The sequence below is a fragment of the Rhinatrema bivittatum genome, chromosome 8 (assembly GCF_901001135.1).
Source record: "Rhinatrema bivittatum chromosome 8, aRhiBiv1.1, whole genome shotgun sequence".
In the NCBI taxonomy this organism is placed as follows: domain Eukaryota; kingdom Metazoa; phylum Chordata; class Amphibia; order Gymnophiona; family Rhinatrematidae; genus Rhinatrema; species Rhinatrema bivittatum.
This window is the reverse complement of record NC_042622.1, coordinates 19,720,685-19,745,971: the sequence shown is the minus strand read 5'-3', so window position 1 is coordinate 19,745,971 and position 25,287 is coordinate 19,720,685. Positions and strand designations below refer to the sequence as shown.

Genomic DNA, 25,287 nt, shown 5'->3' with positions numbered 1-25,287 from the left:
TGGAGTGACATCATCAAGAGGTGCCAATTTTATCTATACATTTTCTCAGCCTGTAGTGCACAGCCAAAGCTGCTCGCCACAGGGGCGCATCCCTTTCAGAAAATGTATTGGGAAATTCGCTGTCCTCGAACTGAATAAGTTCCTGCTGTCTCACCAATTTTCTTGTCTGGCAGTCATATAGAGAAGAAAAGGAAAGGATCTTTAAGGCCTTTCCCATCTGGCCATACAGGTCCTCCTTCTAATTCCCAGCCTGCCATTACTATGAATCAACAACTGGGGGCATCTCAGCTTGGCCCTGCAAGTGTCACTGGGGGGGGGGGGGGGGGGATTCTCTCACCCTGAGATCCGATGCTCGGTTTTCTTCTGGGCTTCCAGGTAGGCCCCAGGTACTGGAGGGAAGTCAATTGTCCAGAGGATGGGAGAATCCTGGGTTCCAGTCAGATGGATTACATAAATGTTATTTCTACCTCTACCTCTGTTGCCTCTGACTTTAACTTAATCAAGCTCCCTGTGATAACCATGGGCTCTTCATGGTCTGCTATTATGGGGTTAGGAAGTTCTCGTTTGGGGAAAATTGATTCTGTGTTATCTAACTATGAATGGCTGTTTAAATACGCGATGAAAGTTTAAAAGTCTTAGATGAGAGAGTTCTATCGCTGACCTCTCAGTGTCAAAATTCCTCGATTAAGGATAAAGAATGGTCTAATCAGCAAACGGAAATCCTTGATAACTATTCAAGGAGAATAGATTTCAGATTTCTCAATTTTTCCAAAATAGATTTGATATCTCCCCTCGATTTGTTAAAAAAACAATTCTTTCAAGAAATACTTAAAGTGCCCAAGGAATCATTTCCATCTATTTCTAACGTGTTTTATCTTCCTGAAAGAGTTAATAATAAAGGTAGTACTGATTTTGTATTGGGAAATCTAACAGATGATATGGATTTAACTACCTTCTTGCAGAGCTCCCAGCTGGATATTAAATCTCGTGCAACCTTTTTGAAGGTTTTTCTTTTGGAACCTGGCAAAGATTTGAAATTGAAAATGTATATTCGAGTTAAATCCTATAACTTTTATCGAGGTAGAATTTCTGTTTTTCCTGATGTAGTCAGAACTACTCAACATATACTGTAAGTACATAAGAACTGCCATACTGGGTCAGACCAAAGGTCCATCAAGCCCAGTATCCTGTTTCTAGCTGTGCCCAATCCAAGTCACAAATACCTAGCAGGATCCCAAGGGGTAGAGAGATTCCAAGCTGCTTATCCCAGTGAATTTCTACAGCTCCACCTTAACAATGGTTAATGGACTTTTCCTTCAGAAACTTGTCCAAATTTTTTTTAAATGCAGCTACACTAACAGCTTTCACCACATCCTGTGGCAATGAATTCCAGAACTTAATTATGCGTTGAGTAAAAAAGTTTTCTCTTATTAGTTTTAAATGTATTACCTAATAACTTCATTGTGTGTCCCCTGGTCTTTAAAAGAGTAAACAACTGATTAATGTTTACTCGTTCCATGCTACTCATTATTTTATAGACCTCTATCATATCTCCCCTCAGCCATCTCTTCTCCAAGCTGAAGAGTCCTAACCTCTTTAGCCTTTCTTCATAGGGGAATTGTTCCATCCCCTTTATCATCTTGGTTGCCCTTCTCTGTACCTTTTCTAATTCTGCAATATCTTTCTTGAGATGTGGTGACCAGAACTGCACACAATACTCAAGATGAGGTTGCACCATGGAGCGATACAGAGGCATTATGATATTCTCTGTTTTATTCTCCCTTCCTTTCCTAATAATCCCTAGATTCTATTTGCTTTCTTGGCTGCTGCTGCACAGTGAGTAGAAGATTTCAATGTAAGATTAATGACGATGCCTAGATCCTTTTCCTGCATGGTGACTCCTAATGTGGAACCTTGCAATGTGTAGCTATAATTTGGTTTACTTTTCCATAAGTGCATCACTTTACACTTCTCCACATTAAATTTCATTTACCATTTGCATGCCCAGTCTCCCAAGGACCTCTTTCAATTTCTCATAATCTTGTGATTTAACAACTTTGAATAACTTTGTGTCATCAGCAAATTTGATCACCTCACTTGTTGTTCCCATTTCCAGATCATTTATAAATATATTATATATATATTTCTTACACCTTGTATTTCAGTATATTTTTGCCTCATTTTTCAGTATTTCCTATGCCTTGTTACCCCTGTACCATCTAGTCGTTATTTATTAGTTATGCCACTTTTTGTCTGAATCCTCTTCCCCTGTGTATTTTAGTACCCTTTTTCCTGTGTTACCTTCCTCTAGCTTCCTCGTTCATTTTAGTTTCTCCTACTATTCCACTTTGCCCCTCCTCACCCCCCTTGTTCCTTGGTTCCTCTATCGTTCCCTTGTTTCCCCCACCCTTGTTCTCTGTAATACATTAAGTTATCTGTAAACCGATATGATGATAAATAAAATATTAAAAAGCAGTTGTCCCAAAACGGATCCCTGGGCCACTCCATTATTCATCTTTCTCCATTGGGAAAATTTACAATTTAGACCTACTCTCCGTTTTCTATCTTTTAACCAGTTCCCAATCCACAATAGGACACTGCCCACTATCCCATGACTTTTCTAATTTCCTAACATATGATGCAAATCACTTCTTTTCTTGCAACAGAGGGTTTTGTCTCTGTAAGTGCCATGTTAAGTGGAGAGGCAACAAATTTATGTTTTAAGAACTTTGTCTGTTAGAAGGAGTCTTCTCAAATAGAAAGATGCCACCAGCTGTGAGTAGAGTTTCATTAGTAACTAGCAATTAAGTAATTATAATTATATTTTGGGATTATCATTATTTTTTCTTTATTTAATTAATTCTTTTCTTTTTAACACCCTATTGTGGTCTAAGGCTTTCAAGAGTATTACTGTGGGGACATTTTTTTATATTGTTTCTTGTGAGTTTTTGGAATTTTTCTTTCATGTCAGAATTGTTTGACTTGTAATGTTGAAATTTGAGTAAAAACAAAAAAGAAAGAAAACATTTTGGAAGCCCAGATAAAATGTATTCCATACATAAAAAAGGGTCAAATGAACCAAATGATTGCCAGCATGGTTATTAGGTAAGGGAGACAGTTAATCTAAAAGGGCGTTATTTAAAAAAATGGAAAGCAGACTCAAATGATGAAAATAGGAAAGAGCATAAGCACTAGTAAGTTAGATGTAAAACAGTAGTTAGACAGGCCAAGAGAGACTTTGAGAAAACCTTGCCAATGAGGCAAAACCTAATAATAAACTAAAAATAATAAAAACTTTTTCAAGTACATTTGAAGCAATGTGAGAGTTATCTGGACCACTAGAAGACCAAGAGGCAAAAGGGGTATTCAGAGAAGACAAGGAAATAGCAGAAAAACTGGATGAATTCTTTGCCTGTGGTCTCTACAGAGAAGGATGTTGGGAACATACCCACACCTGAAACATTTGTAATGGTGGAGATTCTGAGCAACTACAACAAATATATGTGACAATGAGGGATATAGTAGATCAGACTAACAAACTAAAGAATAACAAATCACTGGTTCTAAAAAAAACTAAAGCATGACATTGCTAACCTGTTACTAGTAATCTGTAATCTATCATTTAAATCAGCCACGATTCCTGAAGACTGGAAGGTGGCCAATTTGATGCCGATTATTAGAAAGGGCTCTGGGGTAATCCGGAAAACCATAGACTAATGAATCTGATGTCAGAGCTGGGCAAAATGGTAGAAGCCATTCTTAAAAACAAAATCACTGGCCATATAGATAGTCATGGCTTAATAGGAAGAGTTAAGATGGTTTTAACAAGGGGAAGTCTTGTTTTACAAATCTTTTAGATTTTTTTGAAGGAGTAAATAAATATGTAGACAAAGGTGAGCCGGTTGATACGTGTATTTGGATTTTCAGAAGGCGTTTGTCAAAGTCCCCCATGAGAAATTACAAAGTAATGAGATAGGAGACAGTGTTCTCTTGTGGATTGGTAACTGGTTAATAGGCTGGAAATAGAGGGTGGGATTAAATAATGATCAGTTTTCCAAATGGAAAAGGTCATTGGTGGAGAATAGGGAAAGGTACCGGCACCTGCACTATTTAACTTACTCATAAATGACCTGGAAAATGGAATAATGAGTGAGGTGCTCAAATTTGCAGATGACACAAAATTATCCAAATGTATTAAAACAGCAGCAGACTGTGAGGAACTGCAGAAAGAGCCTGTGAGTATAGGAGACTGAATAACTGAATGGCTGATGAAATTTAATGTGGAAGAGTACAAAGCGATAGGGAAAAAATAATCCCAACTACAGGTAATTAATGCTGGGTTCTACATTGGGAATCGCTCCCCGGGAAAAGGAGCTTGGGAGTCCTTGTGGACAACACGTTGAAATCCTTAGCGCGGTGCGCAGCAGCGGTGAGAAAAGCAAATAGAATGTTAGGAATGATCCAAAAAGTAATGGAGAATACAATGGAAAATACCATATTTTTTCTGTATCAAGCCACTGTGCAACTGTACCTTGAGTATTGCGTGCAGCTCTGGTCGCCCCCATCTCAAGAAAGACAGAGCAGAACTAGAAAAGGTGCAGAGGAGAGCGACAAAAATGATAAAGGAAATGGAGGATCTCTCTCCTATGAGGAGAGGCTACGCAGGCTGGGACTCCTCAGCTTGGATAAGAGACGGCTGAGAGGGGACAGGATAGAAGTTTATAAAATCATGAGAAGGGTGGAACGGGTAACTAAAGGAGGGTTATTTACCCTTTCATATAAAACTAAAACAAGGGGACGCTCCGTGAAACTGACACCCAGCAGACGTAAAACAGATCATGGAAAGTAGTTTTATCACTCAGCGCACGATCAAGCTGTGGGAATCTGTTGCCAGAGGACGTGGTCGAGGCGACGGGCACAGCGGGGTTTAAAAGAAGTTTGGACAAGTTCTTGGAGGAAATGTCCAGAACACATTCTTAGCCAGATAGACTAAAGGAAGTGAATGCTATCCCGGGGAGTGAGTAACAGGAATCAGATCTGCTTTATGGGATCTGATGGGTATTTGTGACCCAGAGGGCCACTGTTGGGGACCAAATGCTGGGCTTGATGGATCTTGGTCTGACCCAGCATGGCAATTCTTATGTTCATCAGTACTCCTCAAGTCCTCATTAAACCAGTCCAGACTTCATATAATGATCTCCCTGTCCAGTCCACTCTTCAGTCTCTCCTCCCTCTCTTAAAATGTCCTGGACTATTTCACAACACCTCCCACAGTAATGGTAAAACATTTTGCAACTCGTATGTAAGAGATGCTAAGTAAACTCATTTTGTGTTATCCTGTTTGGGTTGTGGGTAATTTTAGTTTGTTTTGGAGGGTCTTTAATGTTGTTTGAGTGCTTTGGACATTTGGTGGTACAAAATAAGGTTTTTCTTGGTTCTCTCTTCAGTTAAAATGCTGATGTTCTTATGTGGAAGGCTTTGTGTGGTCCCCTGGATTTCTTCCTTTAAATTATAATATCATTGGCCTTGATTTCAGAGACCACGCCATGCAAAAGCTAAAAATGTCATCACTGTGGACGTTTCATAACTGGCTTGTTATATTATTATTATTATATTTTGCTCAAAGCTTCCATTAAAGTATTGGACTTCTGATGCACAGCACAAGTACTTTTCATGTTCAGGCTTTCAGATGGTTTTAAGGTAAAGAGTTCCTCATATTTGCAATTAGATGCTCATTTGTTGGTTCAGTGCTCACAGAAGATCAACGTTTCATTCACTTAGGAGACTGGAAGGAGAATCACCAGAAAGAAACCTAAAGTTGTGCTGCCTGGCTGGCTGATTCAGCGTTCCTACGGGCTTCCAGCAAACCCGGAACCAGGGCCGAGACTGGCCCCCTTTGCAACTTTCCAGATATTTCTTTCCCATATTGGATATCCTCTCTCTACTTCCTTCGGTCCAGTAATCGCAGTTGGCAGCGGCCCTGGCAGCAGGACTCTTTCCGGAATCCTGTATCACGGCGCCTAAACCCCCGCCACTAGGTGTCACCATTGCACAACGACTAGGATTTCCTTCTCTCCCCACCCCCGCTACCGGGGGGCTGTGGACGCTGCCCTCTGCAGCAGACCCGCACCAGGAACAGCTCATAGAAAAGGGAATGTGAGGTAACAATTGAAAAGGCAGAAAAACCAGGGCAGAAGAGCCAGTTTAAGCAAATTTAAAGAAGAGTCTCCACCAAGACCAGAGCAGAGGCCTCTCTACATTTTCTCCCAGCCGATGATAAATCTTTCCGGCTTCTTGATTTGTCATTTTAAAGTGACAGGGAAATCTGTTTCATTTTGTGTCTTTTTGAAACTGAACTTACCCCAAAAGAATGGCATTGCATTTTGTTTTCTCCAGTTCGGTGTGTGCCGAAAGAAGCCGCGGCTCCCAGCCTCCTCCTCGCGTCCGCTTTTATGAACAGGAAGCACATCCTCCCCTCTCCAGAGTCGGGAGAGGTTCTGGAGGGCTGGGTCGGGGCGGATGTGGTTTTTATTCATAAAAGTGGGAGTGAGGAGGAGGCTGGGAACTACAGGTCGGTTCGTCTGACCTCTGTGGTGAGAAAGCTAATGGAATCGCTGCTAAAACAGAGGATGGTGCAGTTTGTAGAATCCAATGGCTCGCAAGATCCGAGGCAGCAGGGTTTTATCAGGGATAGGTTTTGCCTGACAAATCCGATCAGTTTCTTTGATTGGGTGACCAGAGAGTTGGATCAAGGGAGAACGCTAGGCTTAGTGTACTTGGATTTCAGCCAGGCCTTTGACGCAGCTCCACACAGGAGATTTATAAATGAATTGTGCGCCCTCGGTACGGATCCTAGGGTGACTGACTGGGTTAGAAACTGGCGGAGTGGGAGGTGACAAAGGGGAGCGGTAAATGGAGTTTAGTAGTGGTGCGCCTCAGGGATCAGTCCTGGGACCGTTTCTTTTCAACATTTTTGTGAGCCACATAATGGAAGGATTGTGGGGAAAGTTTGTTTTTTTGCTGATGATACCAAAATCTGCAGCAGGGTGGACAGCCAGGACGGTGTGGAAAACATGAGGAGGGATCTAGTGAAGCTCGAGGAATGGTCTAGAGACTTGCAGCTATGATTTAATGCTAAAAAAATGCAGAGTAATGCATTTAGGGTGCAAAAACCCAAGGAAGGTGATATTCTTCTAAGCACAAAGGAAGAGCAGGATCTGGGGGTGACTGTATCTGAAGATCTTAAGGTGGCCAAGCAGATAGATAAAGTGACGGTAGGGCAAAATGGCGTCGTATCGAGCTCCCGACTCGTAGAGATTTTACATTGCCTGGAACAGAATGTCACACACGAAAAGAAAGGGGAAGATAAGGGAGGGAACCTCGAACCCCCCCCCCCCCCTTGGACCTACCCCTGTCCGGACGAGGATTCGGGAATTCTGTGGTGCAGTGGGGGTGTCGCCAGGAGAGTCGGCTGGGACACTGGAATTGGAGCAGGCTTCAGTGTCCATCGATGAACTATCTTTAAGCCCTGGTGCTCCGGCTACCCCTTCCCACCCTGCCTGCGGACGGTTGACCCTTTGCTGCCAGAGTTGCAGCAAATGGAGGAAACGCTTGAGGTGGGCTCTCCAGCAGGCGCGATCGGGCAGTCTCAGGGTGAGAGGACCTTGACCGCCCTGAGAGAACTGAACATCGGCATGGCGAGCGGTGCAGGCAGTTTTCTGCCGGCGACCACTGCTGCTGGAAGGAGACAGACGGATCTGGAGGGATCGGGACAACTATTGAAGGATATACCGGTAATTTCTATTGCGTCTAAGCTTCTAAACAAGCCTGATAATGTAACGCTAGGTTCATTATGGACTGGAATAGCTACTCTTGAAAAAGCAATTATTTCTTTAACAGCGATGGTAAAAGGATTCCAGGATCAGTTTAATATAGTGAATCCTGTTGTCCTATCTAATACAACAAAAATACAAGAAATGGATCTACAAATACATCAAATTCAGCAGATACAAACAGAATTAATTCAAGGAGACTCTAGACTAGAGAAAAGAATGGAATTCTTGGAAAACGATATAACAATCTAAGATTAATTAACTTTCCAAAATGTAAACTAATTTCACCTAAAGAGCAACTAAAGAAATTCTTTCAGGAATCATTGTCTATTCCTAGTGGAGAACTACCGAAAATTCAAAAGGCCTATTTTATAACTGGGCCTCAGAAAAAGAAAGATGGTGGAGAGACAGGGGACAATGGAGATCGGAGTAGGTGCCCAGAGACTCCTTCACCATTGGAAGATTTGACGGGATTTCTTGAGACAACTCAAGAAGAGCAAATTTATTTATTTATTTAACAGTTTTTTTATACTGACATTAAAGTACACATATCGGTTTACATAATAACAAAAGGTGGAAATTACAAATAACGGGGGGAGGGGAGGGGGGGAACTAAGAGGAACTGGGGGTCGAGGGGACCCCAACAATTTAGAGCAGGAAGGAGGCGAGAGGAACTGTAACAAATGGTTAAATAGGGTTAAGTATACAATAAATATGGTTAAATATGGTACAGGAGTATAAATATATAAGTGATATACAAGAACAGAGAATAAAAGTAGAAATATATAAGGTTAAATAAGGGGCGGGAGTACAAGATATACAGGAGGAGCATGAGTACATAGTAGGAATGATACCGGAATGCAAATTGAGGAACGAGGGATACTCTTAGTGAAATTTGCAAATCCTGAGGAAAGAGGCATGATATTAAAGACTTTCTATAGAAACAGAAGTAAGCTCTATCTCGGAGGAAAGATCTGGATTTTCCCAGATATTATCAAAACAACGCAAGTGCGTAGGAAGAAATGTCTTTCACTATGTCCTAGAGCACGGCAAATAGGTGCCAAAATAATGATAAAATTTCCTTGCAAATGTATCTTGAAAAGAAAATAACAGGTATGTTTTTATGGAGCCAGATCAATTGGAAATTTTCCTAAATTCAAAAAGTGAATCCTTACCAGTTCCTTCTAGTAGTACTGGAATAGTTTAAGTAAAACCCACTACTCTCTGTTTCAGAATATGTTAAGAATCAGTTTGGTAATTCTGCTCCTTTAATGTTATTTTTTTGCTCTCCCAAATTACATGGTAAGATCAGATAGTAAGAGAGGAATTCGTATTGAACATATATGTTTAGATTGAAGCTTTATGGATAGCACTTAAATATTTTGTCTTTTGGAATTTTTTTTTATTGTGTGTTAAATATTTCCACTGCTTTATTGTAAAGTACTATCTGAAATTTATGGCATATATTTATGCTTGTGATTAATGTAAAATTTTAATAATATAAAAAAAAAAAAAAAAAAGATAAAGTGACGGTAAAAGCCAGAAAGCTGCTTGGCTCCACAGGGAGAGGAACGATCAGCAGAAAAAGGGAGGTGATAGGGATGTGCAGAGCAAAAGTTTATGTCCATATGTCCATATGTCCAAAGGGGGTCACATTTGCGGTCAATATGGACATAAACAGAATTCAATGAGTTGAGTATATGTCCATATGTGCAAATAAAAATTTAAACCCCTCACCCTCCTTAATCCCCCCCCCCCCAAGACTTACCACAACTCCCTGGTGATCCAGCGAGGAGTGAGGACGCCATTTCTGCAATCCTTTGCGAGGAGCACGTGACGTCGGCGTCACGTCGAGTGACGCGGCGTCACGTGATTCCCCGCGGGGTCGCGCCGGAACGCTCGTTCGGCCCAAAAGGAACTTTTGGCCAGCTTGGGGGGGCCTCACCCCCCCGGCGCGACCCCGCGGGGAATCACGTGACGCCGCGTCACTCGACGTGGCGCCGACGTCACATGCTCCTCGCAAAGGATTGCAGAAATAGCGTCCTCACTCCTCGCTAGTTCACCAGGGAGTTCTGGTAAGTCTTTGGGGGGGGGGATTAAGGAAGGTGAGGGGTTTAACTTTTAATTTTGGATCAACAATCGCGATTTCCAACATATCCAACATAGCTATGTTGGATATGTGGGAAATCCGATCGTTTATGTCTCATCACTTTTTTAAGTTAAAAAAAAAATATGCGTAGCGTTTTACATATGCGGTCAATACGAATGCACACCCCTAGGAGGTGATATTGCCCCTGTAAAGGTCCCTGGCGAGACCTCACTTGGAATACTGAGTACAATTCTGGCGGGCGCACCTTCAAAAGGATAGAAACAGGACGGAGTCGCTCCAGAGGGAGGCTACTAAAATGGTCAGTGGTCTTCCTTCTAAAGCATATGGGGAGAGACTTAAAGATCTAAACATGTGCACCCTAGAGGAAAGGCGAGATAGGGAAGATATGATAGAGACACTCAAATATCTCATTATGCCATGCACAGGAGATGAGTGTCTTTCAATTGAAAGGAGGCTCTAGAACGAGGAGTCATGAAATGAGGCTGAAAGGAGGTAGATTCAGGAGTAATCTTAGGAAATGTTTTTTTTACAGAGAGGATGGTGGATTCATGGAACAGCCTCTCAGTGGAGGTGGTAGCAACAAAAATGGTATCTGAATTCAAGAAGGCATGGGATAACCACAGGGGCAATGATGGGAATTGTAAGGCTAGATACATTGGACAGATGGGCAGACTAGGTGCCATTTGTTTGTAACAAAGATTTCTGACATTTGCCGTTCTTTTAACTCAGTCTCCACACTAACATCTATTGCTGATATTCACTCTGAAACAGTCTGGGATTCTTTTGAGTTAACTTCCAAAATTGGAATAATGGGAATTTTAGGTAAGATGAATTCACCACTCAATCCATGCCCAACTATTTTAGTTAAACACCTGAAAGAAGAGGTTAGGAATTGCTTGAGGCAAGCATCTGTTCAACCACTACTTAAAAAGTCTACTGCCAATCCTGATGTTTTAGCAAATTATAGGCCAATTTAATCTTTACTGTGCCTAGCCAAAATATTAGAAACTGTTGTACTCACTCAACTGACAAGATCTTGTGAAGCAAAATGCAGTGATTGACCACTTTCCGTTTGGTTTTAGAAGGCCTAACAGTATGAAACACTACTCTTACCCAGCTTTGTTACAATTCTTAGAGTTTTCGATAGTTGCATGGAATATGTGCTGGTGTTATTGGATATCTCTGCTGCCTTTGACACCTTGGGCCACAATATACTCCTGGCACAATTATTGTCTTTGAGTATTGCAGGTGTGGTACATAAATGGTTTTCTTTATTGCTGACTAACAGGATTCAACTAGTTAGATCCATCCCCAAGATCTCACCCCGTCCCCCCACCCTCAGATTGCCTCTCAAAACTTACCCCTCCGCCTATACAAGATCTCTCATTCCCATAATGATATCCCCTCTAACACAATTCCTCGGGCTAACAGCCTTCTCAATTATCCTCTTCAATGCCCAATCCCTCGTCAAAAACCCCCCAATACTAAACGACATGCTCCTCGACCTTAATCCTGACATTTGCGCTGTCACCGAAACCTGGTTTAAACTTACCGACCTCGTCCTCGTCAACCAACTCCCCTCCCACCTCTATGATATTTTCTCCATTCCTAGAAAAAAGAAATGCGGAGATGGCCTCCTCCTTGCCGCTAAAAAAACCTTGAATCTCCGACCACAACCTTCCAACTCTGACTCCAAAATTGAATTTGGCCTATTCAAATCACCCCGCCTCCAAATATGCCTTGTATACTCACCCCCTGGTCTCCTAGAAAACAACCCTTCCCCCCTCACTGAATTCATTACAAAAAACCTGAACTTCGACTCCCCAGCCATCATCCTAGGTGATTTCAATCTACACGTCGACTCTATCCCTCTCTCCCCTAGCTGCGAAGCCATTCTAAATTCCCTAGATGCCATGGGCTTCAAACAAATTATCAACACTCCTACCCACAAAACTGGTCACACCCTCAACCTCATTTTCATTAACTCCTTCTTCCACCCTACAGAACTCCCCTCATGCTCAAGAGTCCCCTGGTCCGATCACTCTTTTATAAAATCATCCCTCTCCATAAACAGAACCCCCCCTCCTTCCAACCACACCTCCTTCATTCAATACAGAAAATCATGCAACCAAGAAGACCTCATCACCTAATTTAACACGGCACTAGATGAACTAGACTGCTCCAACCCAGACTTCGCCCTTAATACTTGGTCGAAAATCAACTCCACCATTGCCAACAAGCATTGCCCCCTTATTTCTAAATCAATAAACCCTTACTCACATAACAAGAAACCCTGGAACACCCCTGAACTCAAAAACCTTAAATGCACCCTAAGGAATGCTGAGAAAATCTGGTGAAAGGACCCTTCCCCAACCCTCCTTGCCTCCTACAAATCCACCCTTCACAAATACAGAACTGCTCTCCAGAAAACCAAACAGGATTTTTATACCAACAAGATCCACAACTTCCTCTATGATCCCAAAGTTTGTTTCTCTTATGTCTCTGAGCTCACCAAACCCCCTACTTCCCTCCCAATTGACGCTGAATCCAAAACTAAATGCAACAGCCTTGCCAAATACTTTAATGACAAAATTTCCAACATCATGTTGAACCTTCCACCTCCTGACCCTAACTTCCACATCCCCTCTGTCAACATTAACACCTCCATCAACACCTTTGACACCATCTCTGCCTCCAAAACTGAAACCTTCATTAAGAAAATAAAACCCGCAGCCCACACGACTGATCACATTCCACCCAACACCCTCAAATCGATTTCCTCCACCCTAGCCAAACCCATAGCTGACATCATAAACTCCTCCCTCACACACAGAACTGTCCCAGACATCCTAAAACAGGCCATAGTCAAACCCGTTCTAAAAAAACCCCCAACCTATGCCCCACTGAACCTGCCAACTTCAGACCCATCTCTAATCTCTCCTTCATTGCTAAACTCCTAGAAAAAGTCGACAACACCCAGGTCTCCGAACACCTCGAGAAACATAGCATTCTCTCCCCCTCACAATTCGGGTTCCGGAAATACTTTAATTCCAAAACCCTCCTTCTCTCACTCTCTGACATCATTATCAAAGGTCTTGACAATGGCCAATCATACATCCTTGCCTTATTCGACATTTCCGCAGCTTTCGATACCATTTGCCACAAAACCCTCTTATGCAGACTAGCTGAGATTGGCTTTACTGGCTCAGCCCTCAACTGGTTCAAATCATATCTTGACAATAGAACTTACAAAGTAAAAATAGGCAACCACGAATCCCATCCCATCAATCTCACCCATGGGGTCCCCCAAGGCTGCTCCCTGTCATCAACCCTCTTCATTATTTACATGTTGCCCCTCTGCTGTCTCCTTTCTGATCTTGGCCTAACCCACTACATCTATGTGGACGATGTCCAAATTCTCATGCCTATCACTAAGTCTATCACTGCTTCTCTCCAAACCTGGCAAAACTGCCTATCATCTATTAATCTTCTTCTCTCAAACTTAAATCTAGCACTGAACACCTCAAAAACTGAACTTCTCCTTTTCACCCACAACCCACCCCCCTCTCCTCCCTCTGTCCCCCTCCCTCCTCCCCTTCTTCCCACTTACTCCACCAAGCACGAAGCTTAGGCGTCACCCTTGACTGCAACCTCAATTTCAAAAAATGTATTAGCTCCACCCTGAAAGACTGTTATTACAAACTCCATGTCCTTAAAAAACTTCAACCCTTCCTTCACATAAACGATTTCTGCACTGTTCTCCAAGCAGTAATCTTCTCCAAGATCGATTACTGCAATGCACTCCTTCTAGGCCTTCCTGCTGCCTCTCTCAAACCTCTGCAGCTGCTCCAAAACTCCACTGCCCGTATTCTCACTAACTCTCAAAAATGCGATCATATCACTCCCATCCTAAAAGACCTACATTGGCTCCCCATCTCTTCTAGAATTCTATACAAGACCCTCACCTTAATCCACAAAACCCTCTACAACCCAGACATGCAATGACTAAACACATCCCTATACTTCCACACTCCCACCAGACTCACCAGATCCTCTTACTCCGGCACACTATTCATTCCCCCCGCCAAACACTCACACCTCAACTCCACCAAAAACCGTGCTTTAACCATTGCTGGCCCCTATCACTGGAACTCGATGCCCCCTGATATTCGACTTGAGCCTTGCACCCAGACCTTCAAAAAGAAATGAAAAACCTGGCTCTTTAAACAGGCATTCTCATAACACCCCGCCACTCTTATTTGACAACCTCCTACCCCTCCACTGTACATATTCCCACTTTTGTGCTAATTCTATGTTTTCTTAAACCAGTCACCTGTTCCTCTAAATCTCCCCTTTACCTATCCACTCTTCTCTATCCTTTTCTCTTGTCTTAGCCTCTTTTATTTAATCAGTTGTTATAATGTAACTTTTTTCTTCGATTTCTCTTCCTCTTCTTCCCTTTCGTTTTATGTAAACCGACGTGATGTCCATACGAACTTCGGTATATAAAAGTGTTTAACACATGGTTCCAAAACACTGATCATACAAACAAGAGATCTTGGAGTAATAATTGATAACCATCTAAGCCTGAAGAAGTTCATCAACCACAAAACCAAGGACTGCTTCTACAAACTACAGGTGCTGAAAAGACTCAAACCTCTCCTGCACTTTCACGACTTCAGATCTGTTCTCCAGGCCATTCTGTTCTCCAAGGTAGACTATTGCAACGCTGTTCTGCTTGGTCGCCCAGCTTCCTCTACTAAACCCCTTCAGATGCTCCAAAACGCAGCTGCTAGGATCCTGACAAACACCAACAGAAGAAATCACATTACACCCATCCTCAGAGATTTGCATTGGCTTCCAATAAGCTTCAGAATCCTTCACAAATCTCTTACTATCATCCATAAAACTATTCACCACCAGGTCCCCATCGACCTGCAAATCCCTCTCAAACTCCACACCTCCTTAAGACCTGTCAGGGAAGCATACAAAGGTTCCTTACACGCCCCTCCCGCCAAATCCACCCATCTGTCAACCACCAGAGAACGGGCCTTTTCGACAGCGGGACCGACCATCTGGAATGCCACCCCCCCAGACCTCAGACAGGAACCTTGTTCACTGACTTTCAGAAAAAAACTTAAGACATGGCTGTTTCACAAAGCCTTCCCCTGACCAAGGCCTACATCAGCCATGCCACAAACCCGATACTAAGGCCTATTAAGTACACGCATTCACTGCTTTTGTAACTACTTATTGAGTTCTCTCTGTACTTCTGTTTTCTTCCATCACCCCAGTTCATTACCCCTGTTCTATGTAATTTTTGTTTTGCTTGTACATCCTCTTCTTCTGGTTAAGGTTAATGTTATTACCCCCTGTTTCTTGTAAACTGATATGATATGATCTGTATCATGAATGTCGGTATAAAAAAAGTATTAAAATAAAATAAATAAATAAATAAATAATAAATAGATTGGGGAACCTAGGCTCAGACTGAAAGGCTGTGACTACTGGAGTGCTGCAAGGCTCTGCCTTATTGGCAACTTTATTTAATATTTATCTTGCTCCTATTTGCAAGATTTTTGCATGTCTCGGCATAAACTACAGAGTTTACACTGATGATATCCAATACACATCTTCCTGGTCTGAGGCCTTCAAATGGGTTTCTTTATACTTACAGGATGTTTAGTGTTGGATGTTCCACAACAAACTAATGCTGAACATTATAAACACAGAGGGGCAGATTTTTTAAAAAGTACGCGCGCGCGTACTTTTGTTCGCGCAACCGGCGTAACTTGAGCGCGCCAGTGCACCATGTTCCGGTTTGGGGGCTGGTCCGGAGGCTGCATCCACACCCCCGGAACGCCCCACAATGACGCGCCGGCCGCGACACGCCCCCCCGACATGCCCCCCCCCCCCCAGGAAAGCCCCGGGACTTACCCGCGTCCCGGGGCTTGCGCGCGCCGCCAAGCCTATGCAACATAGGCTCAGTGCGTGCAGGGGGTGGAAGGGGCAGCTTTTCGGGGGTTATGCGCGTACCCTTTTGAAAATCTGCCCCAGAGGTTTTAATGCTTAGTTAAGTTCCTCCTTGCAATATTCCATCTTCACTTAGAAATCCTGACATTTTAGTCAGTCAGCAAGTGCACAGTTTTGGAGTAATATTTGACTCAGGTTTATCACTAACATCTCAGATGAAATCTGTATTTTCAAACTTGTACGGTCAGATGACTTTGTCCCTTGTTAGAGCCAGATGTTTTTAGATTTATCCTTCAGGCATTAATACTGAATGGTCTAGATTATTGCAAGTTACGTTTTACGTCCATTGCAGCTAGTACAGATTGCAGCTGCATGTATTCGGACTGCCACCCCCATGCGTCATCACATTGCCCCAATCTCGTCCTAGCTATACTGGCTGCCTATCACTTGGAGAATCCAGGACAAAATTGCATCTCTCAGCCACAGAATTATTCACTGTATTGTTGTGCAGATACAGCGTTGAGAGTATACAAACCACCACATTCATTGCAGTCGGAAGGAAAGTTAATATTGGAGCTTGCACATTTGGTTGTCAGCAGAAGCAGAGCCTTCTCTGTTGCAAGCTTATGTTTTTGGAATTCACTGCCAGATTATAGCAGAACAATTGAATTTAGCCAAACTTTTAAAAAAGCTTTAAAAATGTACATGTACAGGCAAGCATGAAGCCAAGTAATGTCTCAAGGTAATGCTTTTTTTTTTCTCTCTTGCAAGATATCCTAATCGAGGATGTGGCATAAATATTTGATTATTTGTTAATTTTGTCCTTGTTTTGTATCTGTGCTGACTGAAAGTATTTTCTTAGTAATCTGATGTGACTAGTTTTATGTGATCTGCTGCAAAGAACTGTGTGATATGCACAGACTATACATTTTTAATAAATCAAATTTAAAATTCACATGGATTGGTCCTTATTGGGAAAATGCCTGGGGTTTTTTTTTACTGTCGTTATTCATTTTAATGTCATTTTGTTTCAAAAGTAGTGTGCATATTTAATTCTGGCACATTTGCTTGCATATACTACAGTTTTTTTGGGTTGTTTTTTTTAAGTGAGTCAAAAACTGACAGCCAGATTCTAACCAGCAAGCCTGTGACTGTGATCAGCCCACTGCTCCCTCAGTGACAGCTGGTGAGCAGAGTACGTGGAGAGAGAATACAAACAGGAATGCAGTACAAAAGTCTAGTGAACAGCTTTACTGTGGTTTCCCTGTTTTTCCCTCAAGCACAAATTGTTGAGTAAGGAGATTTTCAAATGCCAGAAATTGCTCTGAAGAAAACCAAAGTTGCAATCCAAAACTAAACCAAGATGCATCTGGCAAAGTGAAGTTGAAAGAAAGGCCTACCCTAGTGGCTTTCTGCATTGCTCCATAATATAGTCATGAATAAGAAAGACGACAGCAAATGGGAATGGTACAAAGCCAATGGGGAAAATCAGGCACTGTTGTTAGCTGATGGGTAACCTGCAGACCCCAGAGACAAAGTTAACCTGCCTAGGGTCTCACAGAAAAGCAGAGAAAGCAGCGATCTGACCTTGTGTCCCAGGAGTTCTCCTGATTCACAGCTCTATGCAGCATAGAGAACACCTCATGCATTGCTCTGACATTTCAGAAAGAGTTGTAGCAAGGTTTCACTGATCACAGTGGATTCTAGGGAGCACCTGTGTGGCTTTTCATTGGCAGCTCATCCAAAATCAGCTTTGGAACTCCCATACCTTAGCAATTTTCTTCTTAATGGAAAAATGACCTCCAGCCTCAGAATAGTTTGGGTTCAGAATTAAACACTAGAACTGGACCAGGCACCCTAATGTTCTGTAGTCATCCTTGGGTAGAAAAAGAAATGACATTGATGCTCTATCCCAGTGGTTCTCAGCCGGTGTGCCGCCACACTTCCCGATCCTCCGCTGCTCCCCCGAGCATAATAGGTCCTCCACCTGGGCTTAAAACGCTGATAGCCCGGGCGGAATGAGGCAGGACAGCTGGAGTCAGCAGCACCGGCATGATCTCTTCTTCCCGCCCACACCCCCGCGGCCCGGAAGAGGAAGTGGTGAGCAGCGGGTGCGTGCGCGGGAAGAAGAGACCATGCTGGTGCGGGCAGCGTCGGCCCGAAGAAGGAAGAGAGGCGCGGCCTGAGGAATGAGCAGCGCGGCTCGGAGAAAAACGAAGAACAAGGTCAACCCCCGCGGCCGATGGGACTCCTTCTCCAAGAGGGCTGAAAGTGAAGGAGATTGCTGCTGCCTTTCGGGTTGGAAGTGGAAGAGGCTGCTGCTGCTGCTAGTTCGGGGGGGGGGGGGGGGGGGGGGGGGGGGGGGGGTGAGTGAATGGGCAAGCTATGTGTTTGAGATCCTGTGTGTGTGAGTGAGTGAGTGAGACAGCGTGTATGTGAATGATTGAGAGCCTGTATATGTGAAAGAGAGTATGTGTGTGATTGAGAGCCTGTGTGTGAGAGATAGCATGAATGTAAATGCATGATTGAGAACCTGTATGAGTAAGTTTGTGATTGAAAACCTGTTTGTGTGAAAGATTATGTGTGTGTGATTGAAATCCTTTGTGTGAGAGAGAGATCATGTGTATGTATGATTAAGAGCCTGTGTGTATAAGTAAAAGAGAGACCATGTGTGTCTGTGTGTGATTGAGAGCTGGTTTAGGTGAGAGAGCATGTGAGTATGCGATTGAGAGCCTGTGTGTAAATGAGAGAAAGAGAGAGCGCATGTGTGTCTGTGTGTGATTGAGAGTCTATATGTGAGAGAGCATGTATGTGTGTGATTGAAAGCCTGTGTGTGTAAGCCTGAAAAGATAGACAGCATGTGTGTAAATGTGTAATTAAGAGCCTATATAAGTGAGAGAGAAAAAGCATGTGAATATGTTAGTGATTGAGAGCCAGTGTGAGAGAGAGAGAGGAGAAAGTTGCAAGCAAACCATCCCTCCTCCTGCTAATTCAAAACAGTCTCGGGGCACCTGAATATCAAACGTTCCCAGGTATGCAGAGCAAAACATTTTTTGTATCCTTATTATTTTTCATTATTGGGCCTTTGTGTCTGCTATTTTGAAATAGTTTATAGTTATTTGGAAATTTTTATGAGTTTTTAATTATTGGACATTCCATTCATCAGCTCTTTTGAAATAATCTGTTCTTTTTGTTAGTACAGTTTTGCTGCTATTGATTTTATATTTCTTGATTTGTTTTATGAGGACTGGTGATGTTTCTCTTTTTCCTTCGTTACACTGCATACAGTCTCTCTCTGGCTTGTTGCGGTTTCCAGTTCAGTTTTTGTCTGCGTGCTTCTAGTTATGCGTTTTGATCTCTTTATTCTTTGTTAGGTGAGGGTCAGCACATGTGATTCAGGTGAGGTTTTCTGCTGGCGTGTAGTTTCTGTGTAGGGCTCTATAGCATAGGGATGTGAATCGTTTTAGGACGATTAAAATTATCATCCGATAATTTTAATATCGTCTTAAACCGTTATGGAACACAATACAATAGAGATTCTAACGATTTATCGTTATAAATCGTTAGAATCGTGAGCCGGCACACTAAAACCCCCTAAAACCCACCCCCGACCCTTTAAATTAAATCCCCCACCCTCCCGAACCCCCCCCAAATGACTTAAATAACCTGCGGGTCCAGCGGCGGTCCGGAACGGCAGCGGTCCGGAACGGGCTCCTGCTCCTGAATCTTGTTGTCTTCAGCCGGCGCCATTTTCCAAAATGGCGCCGAAAAATGGCGGCGGCCATAGACGAACACGATTGGACGGCAGGAGGTCCTTCCGGACCCCCGCTGGACTTTTGGCAAGTCTCGTGGGGGTCAGGAGGCCCCCCACAAGCTGGCCAAAAGTTCCTGGAGGTCCAGCGGGGGTCAGGGAGCGATTTCCCGCCGCGAATCGTTTTCGTATGGAAAATGGCGCCGGCAGGAGATCGACTGCAGGAGGTTGTTCAGCGAGGCGCCGGAACCCTCGCTGAACGACCTCCTGCAGTCGATCTCCTGCCGGCGCCATTTTCCGTACGAAAACGATTCGCGGCTGGAAATCGCTCCCTGACCCCCGCTGGACCTCCAGGAACTTTTGGCCAGCTTGTGGGGGGCCTCCTGACCCCCACGAGACTTGCCAAAAGTCCAGCGGGGGTCCGGAAGGACCTCCTGCCGTCCAATCGTGTTCGTCTATGGCCGCCGCCATTTTTCGGCGCCATTTTGGAAAATGGCGCCGGCTGAAGACAACAAGATTCAGGAGCAGGAGCCCGTTCCGGACCGCTGCCGTTCCGGACCGCCGCTGGACCCGCAGGTTATTTAAGTCATTTGGGGGGGGGTTCGGGAGGGTGGGGGATTTAATTTAAAGGGTCGGGGGTGGGTTTTAGGGGGTTTTAATGTGCCGGTTTTGCGATTTTTCGATTTTTCGATTTTTCACGATATTTTACCCCCCCAAACGGCAACAATACGATTCCCTCCCCCTCCCAGCCGAAATCGATCATTAAGACGATCGAGGACACGATTCACATCCCTACTATAGCAGCCTGACTTGTTCCTTTTTACTAATAGGAGGTGTATTGGTGTCTTAAGGCCTGGTGTAATATTTTCAGTGTTGCCTTTTCTTAGGTAAGGTGGTTACTGTTTGAGTGCTGGAAGTTGGTGCTGTTTTGGTGTGGGATGTTGACTATTTATGCAATTTCTGTTCAGACAGAATACGTATCTTTCCCTTGTGTCATTCTTAACAATAAAAATAATACTGGGCCTTTATTTTTTTTATTTCCGCCGTGAATTGTAATGAGCAGTGTGTCACACATGTGAGCGTAGTCTGTCAGGTGCGTCACGATGGGAAAAAGGTTGAGAACCACTGCTCTATCCTGTTGTAAGTCAGCATATCTCTTACGACTGAGAACTGTTGGGTAGAGAATTCGTTTCATCACCTTGTAACATGCAAGACAGCAGACAGGGTAGACGTTGGCACGGTAAACCAGTCTCCAGTTTCAGAAGCTGAGTATGCGGTGGGGAGGTATGATTTAGGGATAATATTACTCCACACTATACAGTTTTCAATCAATGTTAACCCCACTTCCTCCTGAGTATGTCTGCATTTGTGTCTGGCTTCCATCTAAAGTTCATTATTGAGCGGAAGTACAAAGTGAAAAGATTCAGAGAGGCCATAGGTAGACGAGACTGCAGCATGAATGACTTAGTGTCGAATTTGGTTTTTAAGCACAGCAATGACTTCATTTGTAACAAGAAGTTCCCTCTAGACCTAACGGGGCCTTTTATCTGGGATGCATGTCCGTGCATATATGTGTCTCCCAAAATAAAATACTCCTTCAACCCCCTGACAGATCCCAAAAATGTGGCTTGGACAGGACACCAAACATAAAAAGTTATTGTGCACAAAGCCATCTTTCCTTCAGAAAGCAGGCTAAAAACACATTTGAACATCACAGAGACAGAAACTCATTATACAGCCCAGTCAGGACTTCTAACTGCTGTCATCTTCTTCAGTTGTTTTATTAACAGCCTGAATTATGGACTGGAGGGTGGTGGTAAGTATCTCATTCATTGTTTCACAGACTGTGGTAATCAGAGCCCACCCTGTGACGATCCCGTTCTCCAGGGGATGCTACAGTCATTTGCTCCTCTTCTGCGGCACCTGATCTTCCCTGGGGGGCTCACATCCAGGTACTAGGCAGGGGGGGGGGGTGCAGCCTTGCTCAGGGTACAGACCATTAACTGGTGCCTGCTATGGACTGCTCTGACTGAGAAACATTACCCTCACTATTTGATTTATTCTAATCTCAGCAGGTTCTTGCATTCGGGAGGGCTGAATCTACTTTCAGTACTTGCCACGCCGTTTCCCTCTTTTGCAGGGGATCCGACTTTCTTCCCATTTGACATGATTGCTGCATTTTCTTCCCAGATTAGCAAAGTATTTGAGTGAGAGAGAGAGAGAGAGAGCTGATAAAGCGGAGAGCGCCGATGCAGGGCTGCTCTGGGACGCTTTCTAGCTCGGGAGCTGCAGCAGGAGGGGCAGTTTCTCTGTAAGATCTGAGAAAATTAGGAGCCTGGGGAAGTATTTACCTGGAAGCAAACCCACGGGATCTACTTCAGCTACAGAGCCGGTATCCGAATCTGCCACAGGGGCTGCTTTTCCAGTGCAGAACAAACCGAACATAATCTCTGGGGTTTTCCGCATTGGCAGCCCGGGGCATTTCAGCGAGTTCAGGGAAAGATCGCCTCTTCCACCTTTTCAAATGCGGGTTTTAACCCCAGGCTCTCCGACCCTAGTGTCCCCCCCTCCCCCCCAGGACCTCCTCCTGCTCTGTGACCATGGGAAGAGAAGCCACCCACCCGGTGCCGAGGCTGGGGGCTAGCCAGGGGCCACTGTCACTAGCCACACACTGGATGGCTGGGACTTGTGCTGCCTCTCCGGGGGCTGAGCTCAGGAGCCAGGTGGCTCCTCCGGGGACCCTCTGCTGGCTTCCAGGGGGCTCTGAAGGAGACTGAAACCTCGTAGCTCAGAGAGAGAAAGAGAGTGGGAGCCCCCGGTGCAGCACCGCCCGGCCTCGCTGCCCCAGGACCGAACAAACTCCCTCCCTGAACCCGATTTTCTCCTGTCACTCTGAAAAGTCGGCTCCTCTGCTGAGAAGCAAACGAAAGGTGGAAGCGAAACCGGCAGCAGCATCAGAATCCATCCATGAGGAAGAGTTGAAAGAAGCCCCGAATCTATCTCATGCTTTTCATTGCACGACCCGGCTACAATAGTGAGCCCTGCACGTGGGCTTTTAAGCGTGGGGGGGGGGGGGTTATTAAAAAAAAGGTAAGATTTATGAGCCCACATTAATAAGCGCCGATGGAAATAAGTAACAATGAACTGCAGCGGGACGGCGATCAAAGAGAAGCAGCGGCGGCAGCAAGCAAAGCAGGGAGAAGGGGAAACGCACGATTTCTGGGGGAAAGTCAGCAGAGAAGGGGACAGGGAAAACGGAGAACTGGTGCTGGTGCCGCTGGTGCAAGCCTTGCTCACCCATTACAGGAGAGTCCCTGATGCGAGCAGGATCCCAGGGCAAACGCCATTCCCCCAGGCTGCCAGGTACCCCCGCGACACAGAAGGGGGGGGGGGGGGGGTGGGATACCGCCTTGGTTCACCTGGCCCCAGAGAATCGGTAAGAAAGGTCACGAGTGCTGCGCGTTCAGAGTGAGCGTGCAGTGCACGCGCAGATCCGGCTGCGCTCCTAACGGGGGTTTTCTAATGAGGGATTGACTTCTTCGAATCTGCCCATAGCGCCCAACCCCTAGAACAGATACCTGCCCCCCGTTTTAAGGGGCCGAGGTTAGGAAAACATCAACCTCAGCAAAAATAAAATAATAATAATAATAATAATAATAATAATAATAATATTACGATCTTCTGCGAAGGGCAGCCAGCCCGATCAATGACAAAACAGAAAAGAAATTGCCGAGCCGGAGTCTGTGCAAAGTTAAATGCGAGAGCAGCAGCGGTGAGCGGAGAGAGGATCCCTTCGGAGCCGGTGCAGCCGCCGGGCAGTTCGCAATTTGTGTTTCCTCCCCAGCGCATCCGCTGGGCGCCGAGTTGGAAGCGCGGGCGCTGCCCGGGCTGCACTTACCTAGCAGGGAGGCGAGCGCCCACCACCGGCTCGGCCGCATGCTCTTCGCTCTCCGGAGCCCGGCGCAGGGAGGCGGCGGCGCCGAGCCGCGCTCCGCCGCTTTATAGGGAGGTGGAGCCGCTTTCCTAGGAGCCAAGCTTTGACCTCAGCCCCCGTCACACGGCAGAGGCAGAGCCTGTGGCAGAGGCCCCCCCCCCCCCCCCCGCACCTTTCCACGGGGAGTAGGGCAGCTGGGGGGCACCCCAGCTTCCTCTGCACGTAAAGGACGGGGGCAGCACGGAGTCCCCCCAGCATCCCCCCTGCCCTTTATCCCCTGTCCCCCAGGATGCACTGCCCTGTCTCTTATTGCCCCATCCCAGGGCCGCTGCAAGGGGGTTAGGTCCCCTAGGCGGACCTTCTGCCCACCCCCTCCCTCCCTCCCCGGTCCCAAGCTCATTCGCCAAGATGCGCGCCCGGCCCGTTGAGCGTCTGCTTTTCGGGGCCAGGAGCAGGATGGGCCCCGCTCACCGCCCCGCATGGCTGCTCTTTGTCGCCCCCTAATGGCTGGTGCCCTAGGCGCCTGCCTAATGCGTTTAATGGGTTGCACCGGCTCTGCATCCCCAGTATCCTCTCCCCTGTCACTTCACCCCCCCTTCCCCAGCGCATCCCTCTTCCCTCCTCCCACCCCACCCCACTGCTGCCACCGCAGCTGCCGGGTGCTGCCGCCTCCTCCCCGGGCGCGATTCTTGTGAAGCAGCAGGCCTGGCCCCACCGTTCCTCCCTGTCTGTGCCGACTCCGTGAAAATGTTCAAAACTCAGGAGCCGGGCACTTTCCGTCTGCTGAGCTCCCCATGCACCTGAAAAGGAGCAGTGGCAGCCGTGGCTCGGGGCTTCCACTGCTTTCCCCCCATCTTCCACGGGACCGGGTCTGGCTCTGCTCAGCATTGCGCCTGCACAGGGAACAGCCTTGGGTAGTGACCCTGGGCTGGCAGTGATCACCCTGGGGTCCCTAAGTGTCTCTGACCCAAAGATGTTTCCAGAAATGAATGTATACATATAAAAGAAATGTGGGAAACAGGGCTCGAATCTCACTGACCTTCCTGCATCTCCTGATGCCTCAGGTACAAACTGGGAGGAGAACTTTCAAACGGATGTACACACATATATGGCCCCGAGCTAAGCTGCACTATGATATATGTGCATTTTATAAAATATACCTATCTCTACCCTGCAACATGGACATGTATGTAGGCTTAAGATGAATACACGCAACACCTCCCAACCTCCCACCCAGTCTGATATCAATTATGCCACATAATTTGGCAGGTGTAAAACTACGCAAGCAGGATGCTAATTTAAAATAGCAAACTCGTGCATGGAACTGCTGGCCCAGCTCTGAAATGCTCCTAAACCACCCCTTTTGTACGTGCATATACTACGTGACGGTAGCCAAGACGCCGGTGCACAGGTGCACATGTATGCACGCATGCACCCCTTTTGTATGTGCATATACTACATGACGGTAACCATGACGCCGGTGCACAGGCGCACATGTATGCACGCATGCACCCCTTTTGTATGTGCATATACTACGTGACAGTAACCATGACGCCGGTGCACAGGCGCACATGTATGCACGCGTGCACCCCTTTTGTACGTGCATATACTACGTGACGGTAACCATGACGCCGGTGCACAGGCGCACATGTATGCACGCGTGCACCCCTTTTGTACGTGCATATAC

The 25,287-nt window shown here is 45.4% G+C and overlaps 1 protein-coding gene across 1 annotated transcript in view; it reads right to left on the bottom strand.

Moving 5' to 3' along the window:
• Nucleotides 1–23,674, bottom strand: part of APCDD1L (APC down-regulated 1 like) — a 60,956-nt gene extending 37,282 nt beyond the window's left edge. The window contains exon 1 of the mRNA XM_029611641.1: nt 23,565–23,674. Coding sequence (XP_029467501.1) covers nt 23,565–23,604 — 40 coding nt within the window. The 5' untranslated portion in view covers nt 23,605–23,674. The remainder of the gene's footprint in view (nt 1–23,564) is intronic.
• Nucleotides 23,675–25,287: the final 1,613 nt, after the last annotated feature.